The 18865-nt window shown below is 41.3% G+C and overlaps 1 protein-coding gene across 2 annotated transcripts in view; it reads right to left on the bottom strand.

Annotated features, from left to right (window-relative positions):
* Positions 1-4627: 4627 nt before the first annotated feature.
* Positions 4628-18865, bottom strand: part of pik3r4 (phosphoinositide-3-kinase, regulatory subunit 4) — a 92617-nt gene continuing 78379 nt past the window's right edge. Inside the window, exons 19-20 of one of the 2 annotated variants that reach the window (XM_068000968.1) lie at positions 12871-12991; positions 4628-6584 (exon numbers count right to left, since the gene is read on the bottom strand). In XM_068000968.1, coding sequence (XP_067857069.1) covers positions 6414-6584; positions 12871-12991 — 292 coding nt within the window. In that variant the 3' untranslated portion in view covers positions 4628-6413. The remainder of the gene's footprint in view (positions 6585-12870; positions 12992-18865) is intronic. The other variant, XM_068000975.1, reaches the window with a different exon arrangement.

Genomic DNA, 18865 nt, shown 5'->3' on the forward strand with positions numbered 1-18865 from the left:
AACAAGAGAGATTCTAACCACCTCCCCTTGACATTCAACGGCATTACCATCGCCGAATCCCCCACCATCAACATCCTGGGGGTCACCATTGACCAGAAACTTAACTGGACCAGCCATATAAATACTGTGGCTACGAGAGCAGGTCAGAGGCTGGGTATTCTGCGGCGAGTGACTCACCTCCTGACTCCCCAAAGCCTTTCCACCATCTACAAGGCACAAGTCAGGAGTGTGATGGAATATTCTCCACTTGCCTGGATGAGTGCAGCTCGACACCATCCAAGATAAAGCAGCCCGCTTGATTGGCACCCCATCCACCACCCTAAACATTCACTCCCTTCACCACCGGCGCACTGTGGCTGCAGTGTGCACCATCCACAGGATGCACTGCAGCAACTCGCCAAGGCTTCTTCGACAGCACCTCCCAAACCCGTGACCTCTACCACCTAGAAGGACAAGGGCAGCAGGCGCATGGGAACACCACCACCTGCACGTTCCTCTCCAAGTCACACACCATCCCGACTTGGAAATATATCGCCGTTCCTTCATTGTCGCTGGGTCAAAATCCTGGAACTCCCTTCCTAACAGCACTGTGGGAGAACAGTCACCACACGGACTGCAGCGGTTCAAGAAGGCGGCTCACCACCACCTTCTCAAGGGCAATTAGGGATGGGTAATAAATGCCGGCCTTGCCAGCGACGCCCACATCCCGTGAACGAATAAAAAAAAAGTATACTTCGACTTACCTAACCCAGGGGATCCACATTTCTCCATCAATATTCCTCCAAAACTTGGCAAAAGTCCTGTCTAGATTTAGCTAGCCCCAAGCCCTGATCCAATATGTGGATGACCTACTCCTCGATACCCCAGACATGGATACCCACTTAGTTACTGGATAAATTTTTGAAACTATTAAAAGACCAAGGGTTGAAACTCAACCCAAAAGAAGCTCAATTAGCCTTATCGACAGTATCCTTGGGGTCATGCTGTACCCATGAAAAGACTTTTGGTCTTGGGGATGGGGGTCGGGGTCGGGGATCGGGAGCACAAAGCAGAGTGAGGAAGAGCAAGAGCAGTAGAATTGAGGCAGACAGTAAGGTTAATTAATCAAGACATTCTTTCCATTTTCAGGTTCTGTTTCAACTAAACATCAGACCAGGAACGTTCAAACCCAGAGAAGGCACCATCTTCCATTCAGCTAACAGTGTAGGAAGTACTGTATGTTTAAATAACTAATTGCAGATCAAAAATCACATCATGGTTTCTATCGATTTTTCCTCCTCAAGAAAGCATTTAAAGAGTTACCAAAAAGTCATGGGGTTGATTTTAACTTTGGGCTGACTTCTTGACATTTGGAGCCTCATTTCAATATTGCTAGCGAACTAGCAGCAGACCAGAAGATTTTTGTGTGGCCAGAAGGAGCATTCATTCTGCAGTTGGATCCCACAAAATCTTCAAAAAACCACGAAAATTTCCCAAGCACTTTTTGCAGCCACACCTTTAAGGTCCACCGATTAGGCCATTCAATGCCTGGTGCCAATATGCAGAGTGTGCGCAGTGCACACTCCACCCATTGGTACCTCAAATTTGCAACATGCTTCTATGTACGTTATAGGACCCCAATTAGCATTACAAGTAGGCTCCTGCCTGAAAGAGGTGGGCGTCTGGACATCTATGTGGAGGCTCCAACCAAAATGGTGGTTGGTGGGAATGGGGCGGTAAGTGTACCACGATTTTCAAACCACCACCGCTCCGTTCCCAGTGGGCGGAGTTGTGTGACAATCGGGGCCCATAAATCTATATCCATAAGATCTGGTCCCCTTTCAGAGGGCAGTCATTTTCCAAGGTCAACGGTACACTGTCCACTAGAATTCATTCAATTTTCACATTCTGTTCTTAAGTTCTACCTTATTTACCAGCAAGACTCAAGATAATGTATTTATATATTCCCTTATAATGACATTGAAACATCTCGATGCACTTCATCCAATGAGTAACATTTGGAGTGCAGTGACTTATTATTTAGGCAAATCCACCACCAGACCAAGGAAAGGCATTTCTTCACCTTCCATTAAACACCCATCTTTCCTTCAAAATGACAAGTTTCATGATTATATCTAAGCTTATACCCAACATTACCTTCATCACAAATGCTTAAAAAATGGAATAGCCAAAAGACGACAAGCCTTTTTTTCTTCCTTCTGAGCCAACATCAACAACAACTTTCATATATATAGTACCTTTAACATAGGAAAAAGTCCCAAGGTACTTGACAGGAGCATAATGAGACAAAAACTGACACCGAGCCAAAGAAAGGAGATATTATGACAATGATTAAATTCTTAGTCAAAGAGCTAAGTTTTAAGGAGGGGCTTAAAGAAGACACAGGTGAAGAGACAGATAGGTTTGGGGAGAGAATTCCAGAGCTTAGGGCGTAGACAGCTGAAGGCACGGCCACCAATAGTGGGGCGAAGAGAGTGGGGGATGCACAAGAATCCAGAGTTGGAGGAAACCAGAATTCTTGGAGCTTTGTAGGGCTGGACAGGGTTACAGAGATAGAGAGGATAAAACTCTCCTAAAAGGACCAATCTATAAATCATATCAAAGTTAAAGCCAATAAAAAGGTTACCAGTATACAAATATTCACTAAAACACCAGGTTACAAAACATTTATCTTCTATAACATAATTAGATGTTAGCATTGTGGAGTCTAAAACTACAATATTGAATTAATAATTTAGGTGATACTGTATGTTTAATCACATGAAGTTGAAGGGCCATTTGAATTCCTCGAATAAATTATGTTTTGAGCTCATCCCCGCTAGTACATAGTATAAAAATACAGTAGGTATGCAAGAAAAATATTTCAAATTGCCAAAATAAAGATGATTCTGATGAAAGTGATATCTTTAATTTAGTGATGAAAAGTTCCCCATAAGTTTTAGGGTCACCAATTCTTTACCAGTGTCTTTGTTCAGCTCATGAAAACTACATGGGCGTTTGGGAAACATGATCACTACACAAGGATTACAAATTTTGCCAAAAAAATCTCTTTAAAGTCTATGCAGTTTGAGAATTAAAATGTCAAATATTCTTTCGCCTGGTTATCCTTTTTGGATAACTTAAATAAAATCTTACAAATCCGTCTATTGCCATTTTAAATCTGTATCTAGTATACAATTGCACAGAATTTCAGTATTCCAAACTGTAATTTTTTTTCTGTACTCGCTATCTTCCCCTGTATCTTCTGATTTCTGTGTATAATAGTAAAGCTGTTTCCCCTGTCCTTTTTTTTAAATATGCTGTCCTTCATATGTAAACAGGAACATTTATACATGATTACGCCCTTACATTACAGTACTGGAACACAGGGATGGTAATAGACGATGATGCAAAAGTTTGATTTATTTGTTAGAGTTAAAGAAGAAGAAAGGAACTGTTACTCTTTTGGGAGTATATTAAAGACTACCGAATAGTGAAAACAAGAATAAAGATACAAACAAATTAGAAAAAAAAAAGCAGGAACAACAGGGCCATAATGGGTGACTTTAATCATCGAATAGTAGAATGGGGTAAGAGAAATGTAAGTAGCAAAGAAGGGGAAGGATCTCTTTCTAGTCTATAGTGCAACAAGGAAACAGGCAATGCTGGATCTAGTTCCAAGAAATGAAGTGAGGTAAATAGGTAATGTAAGGGTAGAGGAACATCTAGGAAATAGCGACTATAATATATTTAGGTTCAATGTAAAAGCTGAAACGAGAGGGTGCAGTCAAAGATAAAGGTACTTGCAGAACAAGTTAAGGAAATGGTAGGACTGATTAGAGGTACAAAAGGAAATCTTAAGAGTACTTTGGGACGGCTTTCACAGAAGATTGCAGCAGTGGGAATGAAAGGGTACAAGAGAAGGAAATGGAGCAATTAAGATAGAATAATTATAGATAAGGAGGTGATACTGATAAAATTGGTTGAATTCAAAGTGGAAAAGGCTCCTAGTCCTTATGGCATGCAGCTTAGGTTACTGAGGGAAGTCAGAGAAAAAAAATAGCAGAAGCTCTGATCATAATCTTTCAAATATCTTTGCTTATGCAAGTTGTGCCAGTGGGCTTGAGGGTTGCCAATGTAAAACCTTTGTTCAAAAAGGGAGAAAGGGATAAACCAGGTAACTAGAGACCAATCAGGTAAGCTTCTAGAGGCCATAATACTTAATTAAAATAATACTTACCTAGAAAGACAGAAGTTAATTAAGGACTGCTGCATAGGAGACATGCTGATTAAATGAAACACACATTATATCAAAGGGCATAGAGCAGCATGGATAGGAAGTTGTTTGAAGGACCAAAAACAGAGAGCAGTGTCCCCCAGAAGTCAGTATTGGGACCTTTGTTCTTCTCAACATACATAAATGATCTGGACTTGAGCATAGAGGGCAAAATATCAAAATTTGAAGACAACACACAAATAGGGAGCAAGGTTAATGGTGACGAGAACTGAAGTGACATCAGGAGAACGTAGACAGGTTAGTAGTTTGAGCTGATTGATGTCAGATGAAATGTGAGACCTTACATTTTGGGACAAAGAAGGATGTATGTAGTAAATTGTAGAACTTTAATAGGAGTAGAGGAACAGCGAGACTTAGGAGTTCCATTACAAAAATCTTTAAATCCTGTTATAACTCGTAGTTACAGAAAATATTACTGACGCTAAGAGTTGAAAACCGCATAACTTTATATGACTGTCAGCCTCCACTGGATTAGATCTATGTAATATCATTAAGACATATTATAGTTATCCTTGTAATTAATTACACAAGGCAAGCAGCAACTGGTAATCTTATTTTTAATTATTTATTCATATTTCTGTATTTCCTTTGCAAGGCAAAGAATATTATACACTACACCAGCAGACTGACAAAAATGCATTACATTTGAATTTGTTAAAGTTCCAAGAACTAACAGCTCATAAATAATTCTCATCAAAAAAAGGAAAAATATTTTCAGTGTATGCAACATTTCCATACCTTTACCAAATAAGGGAATGTGCTAACAATTGGTTGCAGTTCTTAAGTTCTAGTCCAATAACCTAACTGGTTCACTATACTGTACTCAATGATGCTCCTACACCCTTGCAGCTTCCAGAACAGATGCTTAAATATTAATGGCAATTTCTCACTCATTTTTTTGCATCTGAAAGAAGTGCCAATATCTTTGTCTTTCTCAAAACTACTGAAAAACAACACATTTGTGGTAATAGTGATTGATTGGTATCAGGTGGTTCAGTAGACCATAACAAAGCCAATTATCTGCTCATCAGAATAAACTATAAGCATTTAGAAAAAATCAACTGCTTTAAAAATGCACCAGTAAACTGCATCCTAGGGCAAGATTGTTTTTTTTTAATGCCTTCTGTTTCTCCAGGTTCAGTTAAGCTTATAATCAACTGAACCAACTGTGTGCACTATTAAACAATCACCTTTTTAAGTACTTATCTAAAGACTACCTCCACAGGTCTTAAGTTTAACTGATTTAAATATCTGCATATATAGGGTTCAATAGAGAATCCCTGTATTTGCCTATTTGATGCTCCACAGCATGGAGTGACATAGGGTGAGGAAGTCCCCTTGCAGTGCATTTGCTCAGTATCACTGTGGTCAAAGTCCATTCATAAAGGCTGGCTCTGTTTCTCTCTACCTGCTTCTACCTCTCCAAGTATTTACTAATGCTCTGTGGAGACTGAAAAAAAATGCTAGAAACACCACAGTAAATAATGATTCTGAACATACTTGCTGCAAGGACATTTTTCTACATCACCATATGGACAAATGCAGGGCTTCATAGTAGACATTTTTAAAGGTTAAAATGTTAAGTTAAACCTATGGAGGTGCTCTAAAAATAACTATTTACTAATATAATTTACTCAAAGTTACATTCTCCTTTAAATTCCAAAGTGCTCCTGAATAATTCACAATGGAATTATTTGGACTTGTAGTGATTGTGAATTACTTTAAAGGCATTGTTCATAAAACATATAATGAAGTTCAAAGACCCACATGAATTCTTTACACACATGCAGAGTGGAGAGAACATATTCCAGGTTTATAAATGCATTCAGTAACACCTATTTCAGATACTGAAGCCACACAGACTCCCTCAGATTAATATTTGTGTGAACTCATTTTCAGAAATAGCAAGGTAATTAGGATACTACGGTTTAATCATCTGAAAATGTGAAAATACTGTTTGCCACAAAAATGAAAACGCATTCTTCATGATAGGCTCTTTTTTCCTGCATGAACAGAACAAAAAAGCATCAGTGGAAAATCCACCCCAGCCTGTAAACAAGTGCCTTACTCTAATAGAAGATTTTTTTTTTATAAACAATGTTGTTCAGTTATTGGTTTTCTTTTCTTAATGTAACCACTACTTCCATACTTTGACAATCCCATCTCGTGAAGCAGTTACAATAAAACCCTGGGTGGTTTGGAAAGCAGCAAGATCTGTGATAATGTCATGGTGCCCAACTGGGAGAGATTCTGGACCTCTGCGGGGTACATCCTCTGATGATCCAACTTTCTGCTTGCTGTGAATTTCCTTTCAAAACATAAATAGATGTATTAATTTAATTGAAACTCTGAAAATTTAAAGACTGGATTGTAATTTAGTATTTTAGAAGCACTAATTCTATAAAAGGGCAGAGTTAGTCCACTTTTCTTCTGCCAACATTTTTCAAATATTATCAATTAACTATTGCACAGGGTCATGAAGCAATATGACATATCTGAACAGAACACACAAGTGACTACAGTCAGTTCTACTATTATTTAAATGTTTTATTACAGAGGTATCCACATGGTAACCTGCATTATTTGTTTTAAAATACACACCTCTTAAAGAGAATTTGGCATAAACCTGTCAACATGTACAAGAAACTCAAATCAATTTGAGCAGTTACAACTTACAATATGCCGCAGCCTGGAAAGAAAAGAATGAACTTGCATTTTTATAGCACCTTTCATGACCTCAGGACATCCCAAAGTCCTTCACAACCATTGAAGCATTTTTGAAGTGTAATCACTGTTGTGATGTAGGGAAACGTGGCAGCCAATTTGCCATAGCAAGGTCCAACAAACAGCAATGAGATGCTGATAATCTGCTTTAGTGATGTTGGTTGAGGGATAAATGTTGGCCAGGACACCAGGAGAGCTCCTCTGCTCATCTTCGAAATAGTGTCACGGGATCTTTTACGACTATTTGAGAGGACAGACAACATCTCGAAATGGTACCTCCGACAGTGCAGCATTCCCTTGGTGCTATACTGAATTGTCAGCCTAGACTATATGCTCAAGTCTCTGGATGGGGCTTGAACCTATGACCTTTTGATTGAGCAACAAGATTGCTACCAAATGAGCCAAGGAGCATCCAGAAAATAAAAACAGAAAATGCTGGAAATGGCAGATCTGTCAGCATCTAAAATGAGAAAATATTGTTTAACTTTTCAGGTAGAGAGATCCTTCTTCAGAACACTTGCAACTTATTTCATCAATCCCATTTCGAATTGCCTATTTTCTCTCTCTCCTTGTTCACAAGGTTCTGACCTCCATTCAAAACCTCCCCTTCAAAGAATCATAGAAATTTATGGCACAGAAGGCCACCATTCGGCCCATGTGCTGGCCGAAAAAGAGCTATCCAGCCTAATCCCACTTTCCAGCTCTTGGTCCGTAGCCTTGTAGGTTACAGCACTTCAAATGCATATCCAAGTACTTTTTAAACATGATGAGGGTTCCTGCCTCTATCACCCTTTCAGGTTGTGAGTTTCACCCTCTGGGTGAAAAAAATTTCTCCTCAACTCCCCTCTAATCCTTCTATCAATTACTTTATATCTATGCTCCCTGATTATTGACCTCTCTGCTAAGGGAAATAGGTCCTTCCTATCCACTCTATCTAGGCCACTCAATTTTATACACCTCAATTAAATCTCCCCTCAGCCTCCTCTGTTCCAAAAAAAATAACCCCAGCCTATCCAATCTTTCCTCATAGCTAAAATTCTCCAGTCCTGGCAACATCCTCGTAAATCTCCTCTGTACCCTCTCTAGTGCAATCACATCTTTCCTGTAATGTGGTGACCAGAACTGTATGGAATGCTCAAGCTGTAGCCTAACTAGTGTTTTATACAGTTCTAGCATAACCTCCCTGCTCTTCTATTCCATGCCTCGGCTAATAAAGGAAAGTATCCCGTATGCCTTTTTAATCACCTTATCTACCTGTCCTGCTACCTTCAGGGATTTGTGGACATGCACTCTAAGATCCCTCTGTTCCTCTACAATTCTCAGTGTCCTCCCATTTATTGTGTATTCCCTTGCCTTGTGTGTCTTCCCCAAATGCATTACCTCACACTTCTCCAGATTGAATTCCATTTGCCACTTTTCTGACCAGACCATTGATATCTTCCTGCAGTCTACAGCTTTCTTCCTCACTATCAACCAAAAATGTGGATAGAAAGGCACATCTCACCACTCTCCAGTGCATCCTGTGTGCATTCCTACTCTCTGCTTCACAAGTCTTGATTTTAAACCAAACTAAATTGAATCAAGCCATTAGCTGGTTCCATCATCTCTGGGTATGATTTTAAAGAAAATAAAAAACATGAGATTTACACAAAAAAGTCAGTTTAACCTCTGTAGTGGGGAAACTTTTAGAAACGATAATCCGGGGCAGAATTAACAGTCACTTGGACAAGTGTGGATTGATTAGGGAAAGCCCGCATGGATTTGTTAAAGGCAAATCGTGTTTAACTTAACTTGATAGAGTTTTTTGATGCAGTAACAGAGAGGGTAGATGAGGGAAATGCAGGTGATGTGGTGTATATGGACTTTCAAAAGGCGTTTGATAAAGTGCTGCATAATAGACTTGTCATTAAGATTGAAGCCCATAGAATAAAAGGGGCAGTAGCAGTATGGATACAGAATTGGCTAAGTGACAGGAAACAGAGTACTGGTAAACGGTTGTTTTTCGGACTGGAGGGAGGTGTACAGTGGTGTTCCCCAGGGGTCGGTACTAGGACCACTGCTTTTTTTGATATATATTAATGACTTGGACTTGGGTGTACAGGGCACAATTTCAAAATTTGCAGATGACACTAAACTTGGAAGTTTTGTTAACAGTGAGGAGAATAGCGATAGACTTCAAGAGGATATAGACAGGAAGGTAGCATGGGCGGACACGTGGCAGATGAAATTTAATGGAGAAAAATGCGAGATGATACATTTGGGTAGGAAAAACGAGGAAAGGCAATATAAACTAAAGGGCACAATTCTAATAGGGGTATAGGAACAGAGAGATCTGGGGGTATATGTACACAAGTCGTGGCAGGGCAGGTTAAGAAAGCGGTTAAGAAAGCATGTGGGATCCTGGGCTTTATAAATAGAGGCATAGAGAACAAAAGCAGAGAGCAAAAAGGGGACATGAGATTGCTTTGGCAGATAAGGCAAAGGAGAATCCAAAGAGCTTCTACAAATACATAAAGGGCAAAAGAGTAACTAGGGAGAAAGTAGGGCCTCTGAAGGATCAACAAGGTCATCTATGTGCGGAACCACAAGAGATGGGTGAGATCCTGAATGAATATTTCACATCGGTATTTACGGTTGAGAAAGGCATGGCTGTTAGGGAACTTGGGGAAATAAATAGTGATGTCTTGAGGAGTGTACATATTACAGAGAGGCAGGTGCTGGAAGTCTTAACGCGCATCAAGGTAGATAAATCTCCGGGACCTGATGAAATGTATCCCAGGACGTTATGGGAGGTTAGGGAGGAAATTGCGGGTCCCCTAGCAGAGATATTTGAATCATCCACCGCTACAGGTGAGGTGCCTGAAGATTGGAGGGTAGCAAATGTTGTGCCTTTGTTTAAGGGCGGCAGGGAAAAGCCTGGGAACTACAGACCGGTGAGCCTGACATCTGTAGTGGGTAAGTTGTTAGAGGGTATTCTGAGGGACAGGATCTACAGGCATTTGGAGAGGCAGGGACTAATTAGGAACAGTCAGCATGGTTTTGTGAGAGGAAAATCATGTCTCACGAATTTGATTGAGTTTTTTGAAGGGGTAACCAAGAAGATAGATGAGGGCTGTGCAGTGGACGTGGTCTACATGGACTTCAGCAAAGCCTTTGACAAGGTACCGCATGGTAGGTTGTTGCATAAGGTTAAATCTCATGGGATCCAAGGTGAGGTAGCCAATTGGATACAAAATTGGCTTGACGACAGAAGACAGAGGGTGGTTGTAGAGGGTTGTTTTTCAAACTGGATGCCTGTGTCCAGCGGTGTGCCTCAGGGATCGGTGCTGGGTCCGCTGTTATTTGTTATTTATATTAATGATTTGGATGAGAATTTAGGAGGCATGGTTAATAAGTTTGCAGATGACACCAAGATTGGTGGCATTGTGGACAGTGAAGAAGGTTATCTAGGATTGCAACGGGATCTTGATAAATTGGGTCAGTGGGCCGATGAATGGCAGATGGAGTTTAATTTAGATAAATGTGAGGTGATGCATTTTGGTAGATCGAATCGGGCCAGGACCTACTCCGTTAATGGTAGGGCATTGGGGAGAGTTATAGAACAAAAAGATCTAGGAGTACAGGTTCATAGCTCCTTGAAAGTGGAGTCACAGGTGGATAGGGTGGTGAAGAAGGCATTCGGCATGCTTGGTTTCATTGGTTAGAACATTGAATGCAGGAGTTGGGATGTCTTGTTGAAGTTGTACAGGGCATTGGTGAGGCCACACTTGGAGTACTGTGTACAGTTCTGGTCACCCTATTATAGAAAGGATATTATTAAACTAGAAAGAGTGCAGAAAAGATTTACTAGGATGCTACCGGGACTTGATGGTTTGACTTATAGGGAGAGGTTGGATAGACTGAGACTTTTTTCCCTGGAGAGTAGGAGGTTTAGGGGTGATCTTATAGAAGTCTATAAAATAATGAGGGGCATAGATAAGGTAGATAGTCAAAATCTTTTCCCAAAGGTAGAGGAGTCTATAATGAGGGGGCATAGATTTAAGGTGAGAGGGGAGAGATACAAAAGGGTCCAGAGGGGCAATTTTTTCACTCAAAGGGTGGTGAGTGTCTGGAACGAGCTGCCAGAGGCAGTAGTAGAGGCGGGTACAATTTTGTCTTTTAAAAAGCATTTGGACAGTTACATGGGTAAGATGGGTATCAAGGGATATGGGCCAAGTGCAGGAAATTGGGACTAGCTTAGTGGTATAAACTGGGCGACATGGACATGTTGGGCCAAAGGGCCTGTTTCCATGTTGTAACTTCTATGATTCTATAAGTCAAGGTGAACCCTTATAAATCATGAAGGGTCTGGACAGAGTAGATATAGAAAAACTGTTCCCATTGGCGGAAGGGTCAAGAACGAGAGGACGTAGATTTAAGGTGACTGGCAAAAGGACCAAAGGTGACATGAGGAAAAACTTTTTTTTAAACACAGCGAGTGGTTAGGATCTGGAATGCATTGCCAGAGTGGGTGGTGGAGGTAGATTCAATCATGGCCTTCAAAAGGGAACTAGATAAGTACTTGAAAGGAAAAAATTTGCAGGGCTACGGGGATAGGGCGGGGGAGTGGGACTAGCTGGATTGCTCTTGCATAGAGCTAGCACATACTCGATGGGCTGAATGGCCTCCTTCCGTGCTGTAACCTTTCTGATTCTAAAACACAACAGCAAAAGTCTTTCTGTAAACCACAGCATGTTTCCATAATGGAACCCCACTCGAAGCTGAAGTGCCAATAAAGTCATTCTCTCTTCAGTAGCTTTGACCTGCAGCAACTTAATACATTTGTGAAAATTTGATACCCTTGAAACAAAGTTTTATTTTTAATCATGGGTGTGCTGCTGTTTCTCCTCCCACCCCAGCCCCAGCCCACTACTGGTAAGGATGTCCGCAATCTTGGTGTCGACTTCCTTGTTTCTTCCACCAGAATCCCGGACCAATGGTGCCAGTCAGTTTTTCATGCTTCCCTTTCTACCTATCCCCTTGAGCTATTCACACACTCTGTGTCGTGTGTGTGTGTTACTGGATTAGTAATCCAGAGAACTCAAGTTCATATCCCAACATGGCAGTTTGCGTTAAAACAAAAAACCTAAATAAATCTGGAATAAAAAGCTGGTATCAGTAAAACTGACCATGAAGCTGTCGGATTGTCGTAAAGACACAACTGGTTCACTAATGTCCTTTAGGGAAGAAAATCTGCCGTCCTTACCCAGTCTGGTCTATGTGTGACTCCAGTCCCTCTGTGGTTGACTCTTAACTGCCTTCTGAAGTGGCCTAGCAAGCCACTCAGTTGTATCAAATCGCTACAAAATGTCTTTTATTTCTTTTATTTCTCTCATTATGCCTCCTTTTGTCTCCTACGAACATCACTTCTGCCATTTAACCATTTCCTGTTTTCCATCCAATCACTTCACAGGTCATTCTATTTCTTTTCCTGCGTGTGTGGTTTTCTTTACTCTTCCCCCTTTCCCTGTCCTGCTCCTTTTTTAAATGCTGTCCATCTGTAATATCTTCCAGTCCTGAGGAAAGGTCTTAGGCCTGAAACATCAACTGGCCAACATCTCTTTCCCACAGATGTTGCCTGACCAGATGAGTATTTCCAGCATTTCATGTTTTTTTTTGTCATGTCGGATAATGTATATGCATAGGCCAGAGCTTTCACTAAAGTTCTTTGGAAACATTTAATAAGGTTAAGGTTTAGTTTGTTTGATCTTGATTATGTTGTGAATTACATTCAACATGTTGTACTGAAACTACTGTTATATATTGCTATTGAGTGTAATAATCTTCAATTAAAATCTTCATGAGAGACAGTTATGTTCAGTGAAACGTACCTGCACAACTTCAGTTCCTTCAATTATCTTTCTGTAATACGAAACAGATGGACAATGCAGAGCATCATTTGCACCTCCTGCTACAATGTATGATCTCTCTGGATACGCTAGATCCCAGAACCTGTGGGCATAGAACTATAGTTAAATTTAAAAGTAACACAGTTATGGTTTGTAAAAGATACTAGTTGCAGTTGATTAAGTGACTGAGGTACAACGGTTACAAAATTGGTCTTTTTAAGGCACCTTCTATAAAAATAGCTAATTTGCATTGTTAACTCAATAGGGAAGGGTCATCTGATAACTCAGTTGGTAGCTGAGCCATGGAGGGAAGAAGGAAGGAAGGAAAGACTTGCATTTACATAGCGCCTTTCATGACTTCAGAACGTCATGAAGTGTAGTCACTGTTGTAATGTAGGAAATACGGCAGGGTGGAAAACGGACTACCGATTAGTTATTGCCCAAGACCAATTTCACTGCCCCCCCACCTTCCCCCTCACACTACCTAGGTTCACACAAAGAATTACTACTTGGTACCAACAGACAATCAATGTTTATGGAACTGTACCCCGGCGAGAAGTCAATGCCTTCCAGAGCAATGAAGTGAATGGTCAAAATTGGGGGAAAAGTTGAAGAAAAACCCTCAAAGATTACAAAACCTAATGTTGAAGTACTCATCGGGGCAAATCAAGGCATTTTAAACTTTGCACAATTCTGGCATATAGTTCAAGTTCAGAGATTCTCTCCATTCTGGACAGAGATGATCAGTATACGTGGCAGCTGTGTGAGCATCTATTATCTGCTACTTTCCACAATTTTGAATGCTACAGAAGCAACGTGTCTAAATTACTAGTCAGGTCGATGACATTTATAAAGAGGAAATTCTCATAAGCTGTTGTAGATTTTAATATGCAACCAGCTGTTGGCAAAATTTATCATAAAAGGATAAATTTCACAATTGTTGGAAAAAGATTTAATGCAGTACTCAACATAATTCATATACAGGATTGCAGAAAAGATAAGGCACACAAGAATGCAAGAATCAAGCCAGTGACCTTTTGCAGAACAGCTAAAAGTTAAAGCCAGATGAGCAGGACACTGCACTAGAAATGCAGGGAGATGACATTAATGTTTACAAACTGCTCAACTATCCAGAGGTAGTGTCCTCCAGAAGGTTAATCAATTATCCAACTTTCTCTCCCACAAGATCACAATATAGATATGGATTCTTTTATCCATTTGATGCATCCTGGCTCATTTATCCAGAAATTACCTACAGTAGTGCCCCTAATCACAGCATCTAGCCATTTCTTAAATGATGCCAGGGTTTTTGTCTATGCTATTCTACATTCATGTGTTGATCACTCCGTGTGAGGAAGTTCCTATTAGCAGTCCTAAATTGGCCTTTTGCTAGTTTGAACCTATGCTGCCTCCTTGTTCTACTGTCACGGTCCAATATTAAACAGTGTTCCAGATTTCTGTACAAGCTTTAATCTTATAAAAGTCTATGATGTCTCCTTTCAGTTTCTTTCTTTTAAGGTTAAAAAAGCCGTGTTTCTACAGTCTTTCCTCAACACGCAGCAGTCCTTTGGTGCTAGGGATCAGTTTTGGGGCTTTTCTCAGCATCACCTCCAGGGTTTGGATGTCTCCTTTGTGTTCCAATGACCAGAAATAGACACAATGCTCAAAATGTGATCTCTGAACAGAGCAGTACAGTTTAAGTATGACTTCCTTGAGCTGTGCGCTACTGTTTTGGCTATATAGCTCTGTTGATTACTGTGCTGCAGTGATTGGACATGTTAAGCACCAAGTCTAGTAACGTTTCTAAATCTCTTTGGGGAATGTCACTGAGCGGCTGCAGAACATTCTGAGGGGGGAGGGTGAACAGCCAGAGTTGGTGGTCCATATCCATACCAATGACATATGTAGAAAGAGGGACGAGGTCCTGCAGGTAGATTTTAGGGAACTAAGAGAGAGAGATTAATAAGCTGGACCTCAAAAAGGTAGTAATCTCCAGATTACTCCCGGTGCCAAGTGCTAGTGAGTACAGGAATAGGAGAATAGTGCAGATGAATGCATGGCCGGAGAGATGGTGCAGGAGGGAGGGCTTTAGATTCCTGGAGCATTGGGACCGGTTCTGGGGGAGGTGGGATCTACATAAGCCGGACGGGTTGCACCTCAACAGGGCCGGGACCAATATCGTTGCGGGGAGGTTTGCTAGTGCTGTTAGGGAGAGTTTAAACTAGCTTGACAAGGGGATGGGATACTGAGCGTAGATTCAGAAGGGAGAGAAGCAGAGCTGGAAATGGAAGGTAGAAAATTAGTAAGCGAGTTTGGAAGGCAGAAACAGAGGCTAGAAAATAGACAATAAAAGAGTTTGGCAGTACTTAATGGTATACACTTCAATGCAAGGACTAGTGAATAAGGCAGATGAGCTGAGGGCACAGATAGACACATGGAAGTATAATATCATAACTATTACTGAAACATGGCTTAAAGAAGGGCAGGAATAGCAGCTCAATGTTCCTAGTTACAAGGTTTTCAGACGAGATAGAGAGGGGGATTAAAAAAGGAGGGGGGTAAGATTGGTTAAAGAAACAATTACAGCCGTGAGGAGGGATGATATGTTACAAGGATCATCAAATGAGGCCATATGGATTTAACTGAAGAACAAAAAAGGAGCAATCACACTGCTGGGTCTGTACTATAGACCCCCAAAGTCAGAGGGAGATAGAAGAGCAAATATGTAGGCAAATTTCTGAGAAGTACAAAAATAATAGGGCAGTAATTGTAGGGGATTTCAACTACCCTATTATTAACTGGGATAGATTCAGTGTAAAAGGTATAGATGGCATAGCATTCTTAAAATGCATTCAGAGGAACTTTTTTTTTTAAAGTCAGTACGTAGCAAGCCCAACAAGAAAGGAGGCAGTTCTGGACTTAGTTTTAGGGAATGAAGCTGGGCAGGTGAAAGGAATACCAGTGGGAGAGCATTTTGGTGGAAGTGATTATAATTCAGTTAGATTTAGCATAGTTATGGAAAAGGCAAAGATAGACTAGGAGCAAAAGTTCTCAATTGGGGAAAGGCCATTTTACTAAGCTAAGAAGTGATTTAGCAAAAATGGACTGGAAACAGCTACTTGAAGGTAAATCGGTGTCAGAATAGTGGGAGGCATTCAAGGAGGAGGAGATACTGAGGGTTCAGAGCAAATATGTTCCCACAAAGAAAAAGGGTGGGACTCCCAAATCTAGAGCTCCTTGGATGTCAAGGAGCACACAGGGTAGGATAAGGCAAAAAAGGGAAGCTTATGTCAGATACAGAGAGCTCAATACTGCAAAAAGCCTAGAGGAGTATAGAAAGTGCAGGGGTGAAATTAAAAGGGAAATAAGGAAAGCAAAGAGAGGACATGAAAAAATACTGGCAAATAAAATCAAGGAAAGCCCAAAGATGTTTTATAAATACATAAAAAACAAGAGGATAACTAAGGAAAGAGTAGGGCCTAACAGAGACCAAAAAGATAACCTGTGTGTGTGGAGGCGGAAGAAGTGGGTATGGTTCTTAATGAATACTTTGCGTCTGACTTCACAAAAGAGGGGGATGGTGCAGACATTGTAGTTAAGGAGGAGGAGTGTGAAATATTGGATGGGATAAACTTAGTGAAAGAGGAAATATTAAGGGGATTAGCATCTTTGAAAGTAAATAAATTGCCAGGCTTGGATGAAATGTATCCCATGTTAAGAGAAGCAAGGAAGGAAATAGCGGAGGCTCTGACCATCATTTTCCAATCCTCCCTGGCTACAGGTATGGTGCCAGAGGACTGGAGGACTGCTAAAGTTGTATCATTGTTTAAAAAGGGAGAAAGGGATAGACAGAGTAATTACAGGCCAGTCAGCCTAACCTCGGTGGTGGGCAAATTATTGGAAACAATTCTGAGGGACAGGGTTAATCTGTGCCTTTCTAAATGACGATTAACAAATGACAGTCAGCATGGATTTGTTACCGGAAGGTCATGTCTGACGAACTTGATTGAATTTTTTGAGGAGGTAACAAGGAGGGTAGCGTGCTTGATGTAATCTACATGGATTTTAGCAAGGCTTCTGACAAGGTCCAACATGGCAGACTGGTCAGAAAAGTAAAAGCCCATGGGATCCGAGCAAAAGTGGCAACTTGGATCCAAAATTGGCTGAGTGGCAGGATGCAAAGGGCAATGGTCGATGGGTGTTTTTGTGACTGGAAGGCTGTTTCCAATGGGGTCCCGCAGGGCTCAGTACTAGGTCCCTTACTGTATGTGGTATAGATCAATGATTTAGACTTAAATGTAGCAGGCATTGCAGACGATACAAAAATTGGCCATGTGGTTGATAGTGAGGAAGAAAGCTGTAGACTGCAGGAAGATATCAATGGACTGGTCAGGTGGGCAGAAAAGTGGCAAATGGAATTCAATCCGGAGAAGTGTGAGGGAATGCATTTGGGGAGGGTAAACAAGGCAAGGGAATACACAATAAATGGTAGGATACTGAGAAGTGTAGATGAACAGAGGGACCTTGGAGTGCATGTCCACAGATCCTTGAAGGTAGCAGGATAAGTAGATAAGGTAGTTAAGAAGGCATACGGGATGCTTTCCTTTATTAGCCAAGGCATAGAATATAAGAGCAGGAAGGTTATGCTAGAACTATATAAAACACTAGCTGGGGCCTAACTAGAGTACTGCGTACAGTTCTGGTCACCACATTACAGGAAAGATGTGATTACACTAGAGAGGGTGTGGATAAAATTTACGAGGATGTTGCCAGGACTGGAGAATTTTAGCTATGAGGAAAGATTGGATAGGCTGGGGTTGTTTTCTTTGGAACAGAGGAGGCTAAGGGGAGATTTTAATTGAGGTTTATAAAATTATATGGGGCCTAGATAGAGTGGATAGGAAGGACCAATTTCCTTTAGCAGGGAGGTCAATAACCAGGGGGCTTAGATTTAAAGTAATTGGTAGAAGGATTAGAGGGGATTTTTTCACCCAGAGGGTGGTCGGAGTCTGGACCTCACTGCCTGAAAGGGTGGTAGAGGCAGAAACCCTCATCGCATTTAAAAAGTACTTGGATATGCACTTGAAGTGCCATAACCTACATGGCTGCGGACCAAGAGCTGGAAAGTGGGATTAGGCTAGATAGCTCTTTTTCGGCCGGCATAGACATGGGCCAAATGGCGGCCTCCTGTAAACCATAGAAAAGATACAGCACAGAAGGGGGCCATTCGGCCCATTGTGTCCACGCCCGCTCGAAGAACAACCAGATGCCCATTCTAATCCCAACTTCCAGCACCCGGTCTGTAGCCCTGCAGCTTACAGCACTTTAGGTGCAGGTCCAGGTACTTTTTAAAAAGAGTTGAAGGTCCCTGCCTCTACCACCAATTCAGGCAGCGAATTCCATACACCCACCACCCTCTGGGTAAAAAAGTTTTTCCTCATGTGCCCTCTAATCCTTCCGCCAATCAGATTAAATCTATGTCCTCGAGTTCTTGAACTCTCTGCTCGGGGAAACAGGTACTTCCCGTCTACTCTATCTGGGCCCCTCATAATTTTGTACACCTCAATCAAGTCACCCCTCAGCCTCCTCTGCTACAAGGAAAACAACCCCAGCCTATCCAATCTCTCCTCGTAGCTGCAATTTTCAAGCCCTGGCAACATTCTTGTAAATCTTCTCTGCACTCTCTTCAGAGCAATTACGTCCTTCCTGTAATGTGGTGACCAGAACTGCGCACAATACTCCAGCTGTGGCCTTACCAACGTTTTATACAGTTCCACCATTACATCCCTGCTTTTGTATTCTATACCTCGGCCAATAATGGAGAGCATTCCGTATGCCTTCTTCACAACCTTATCGACCTGTGCTGCCATCTTCATGGACCTGTGCACATGCACTCCAAGGTGTCTCACTTCTTCTACCCCTCTCAATATATTCCTGTTTACTGCGTATTCCCTTTTACTGTTTGCCCTCCCTAAGT

The sequence above is a fragment of the Heptranchias perlo genome, chromosome 2, assembly GCF_035084215.1.
Source record: "Heptranchias perlo isolate sHepPer1 chromosome 2, sHepPer1.hap1, whole genome shotgun sequence".
Taxonomy (NCBI): Eukaryota; Metazoa; Chordata; class Chondrichthyes; order Hexanchiformes; family Hexanchidae; genus Heptranchias; species Heptranchias perlo.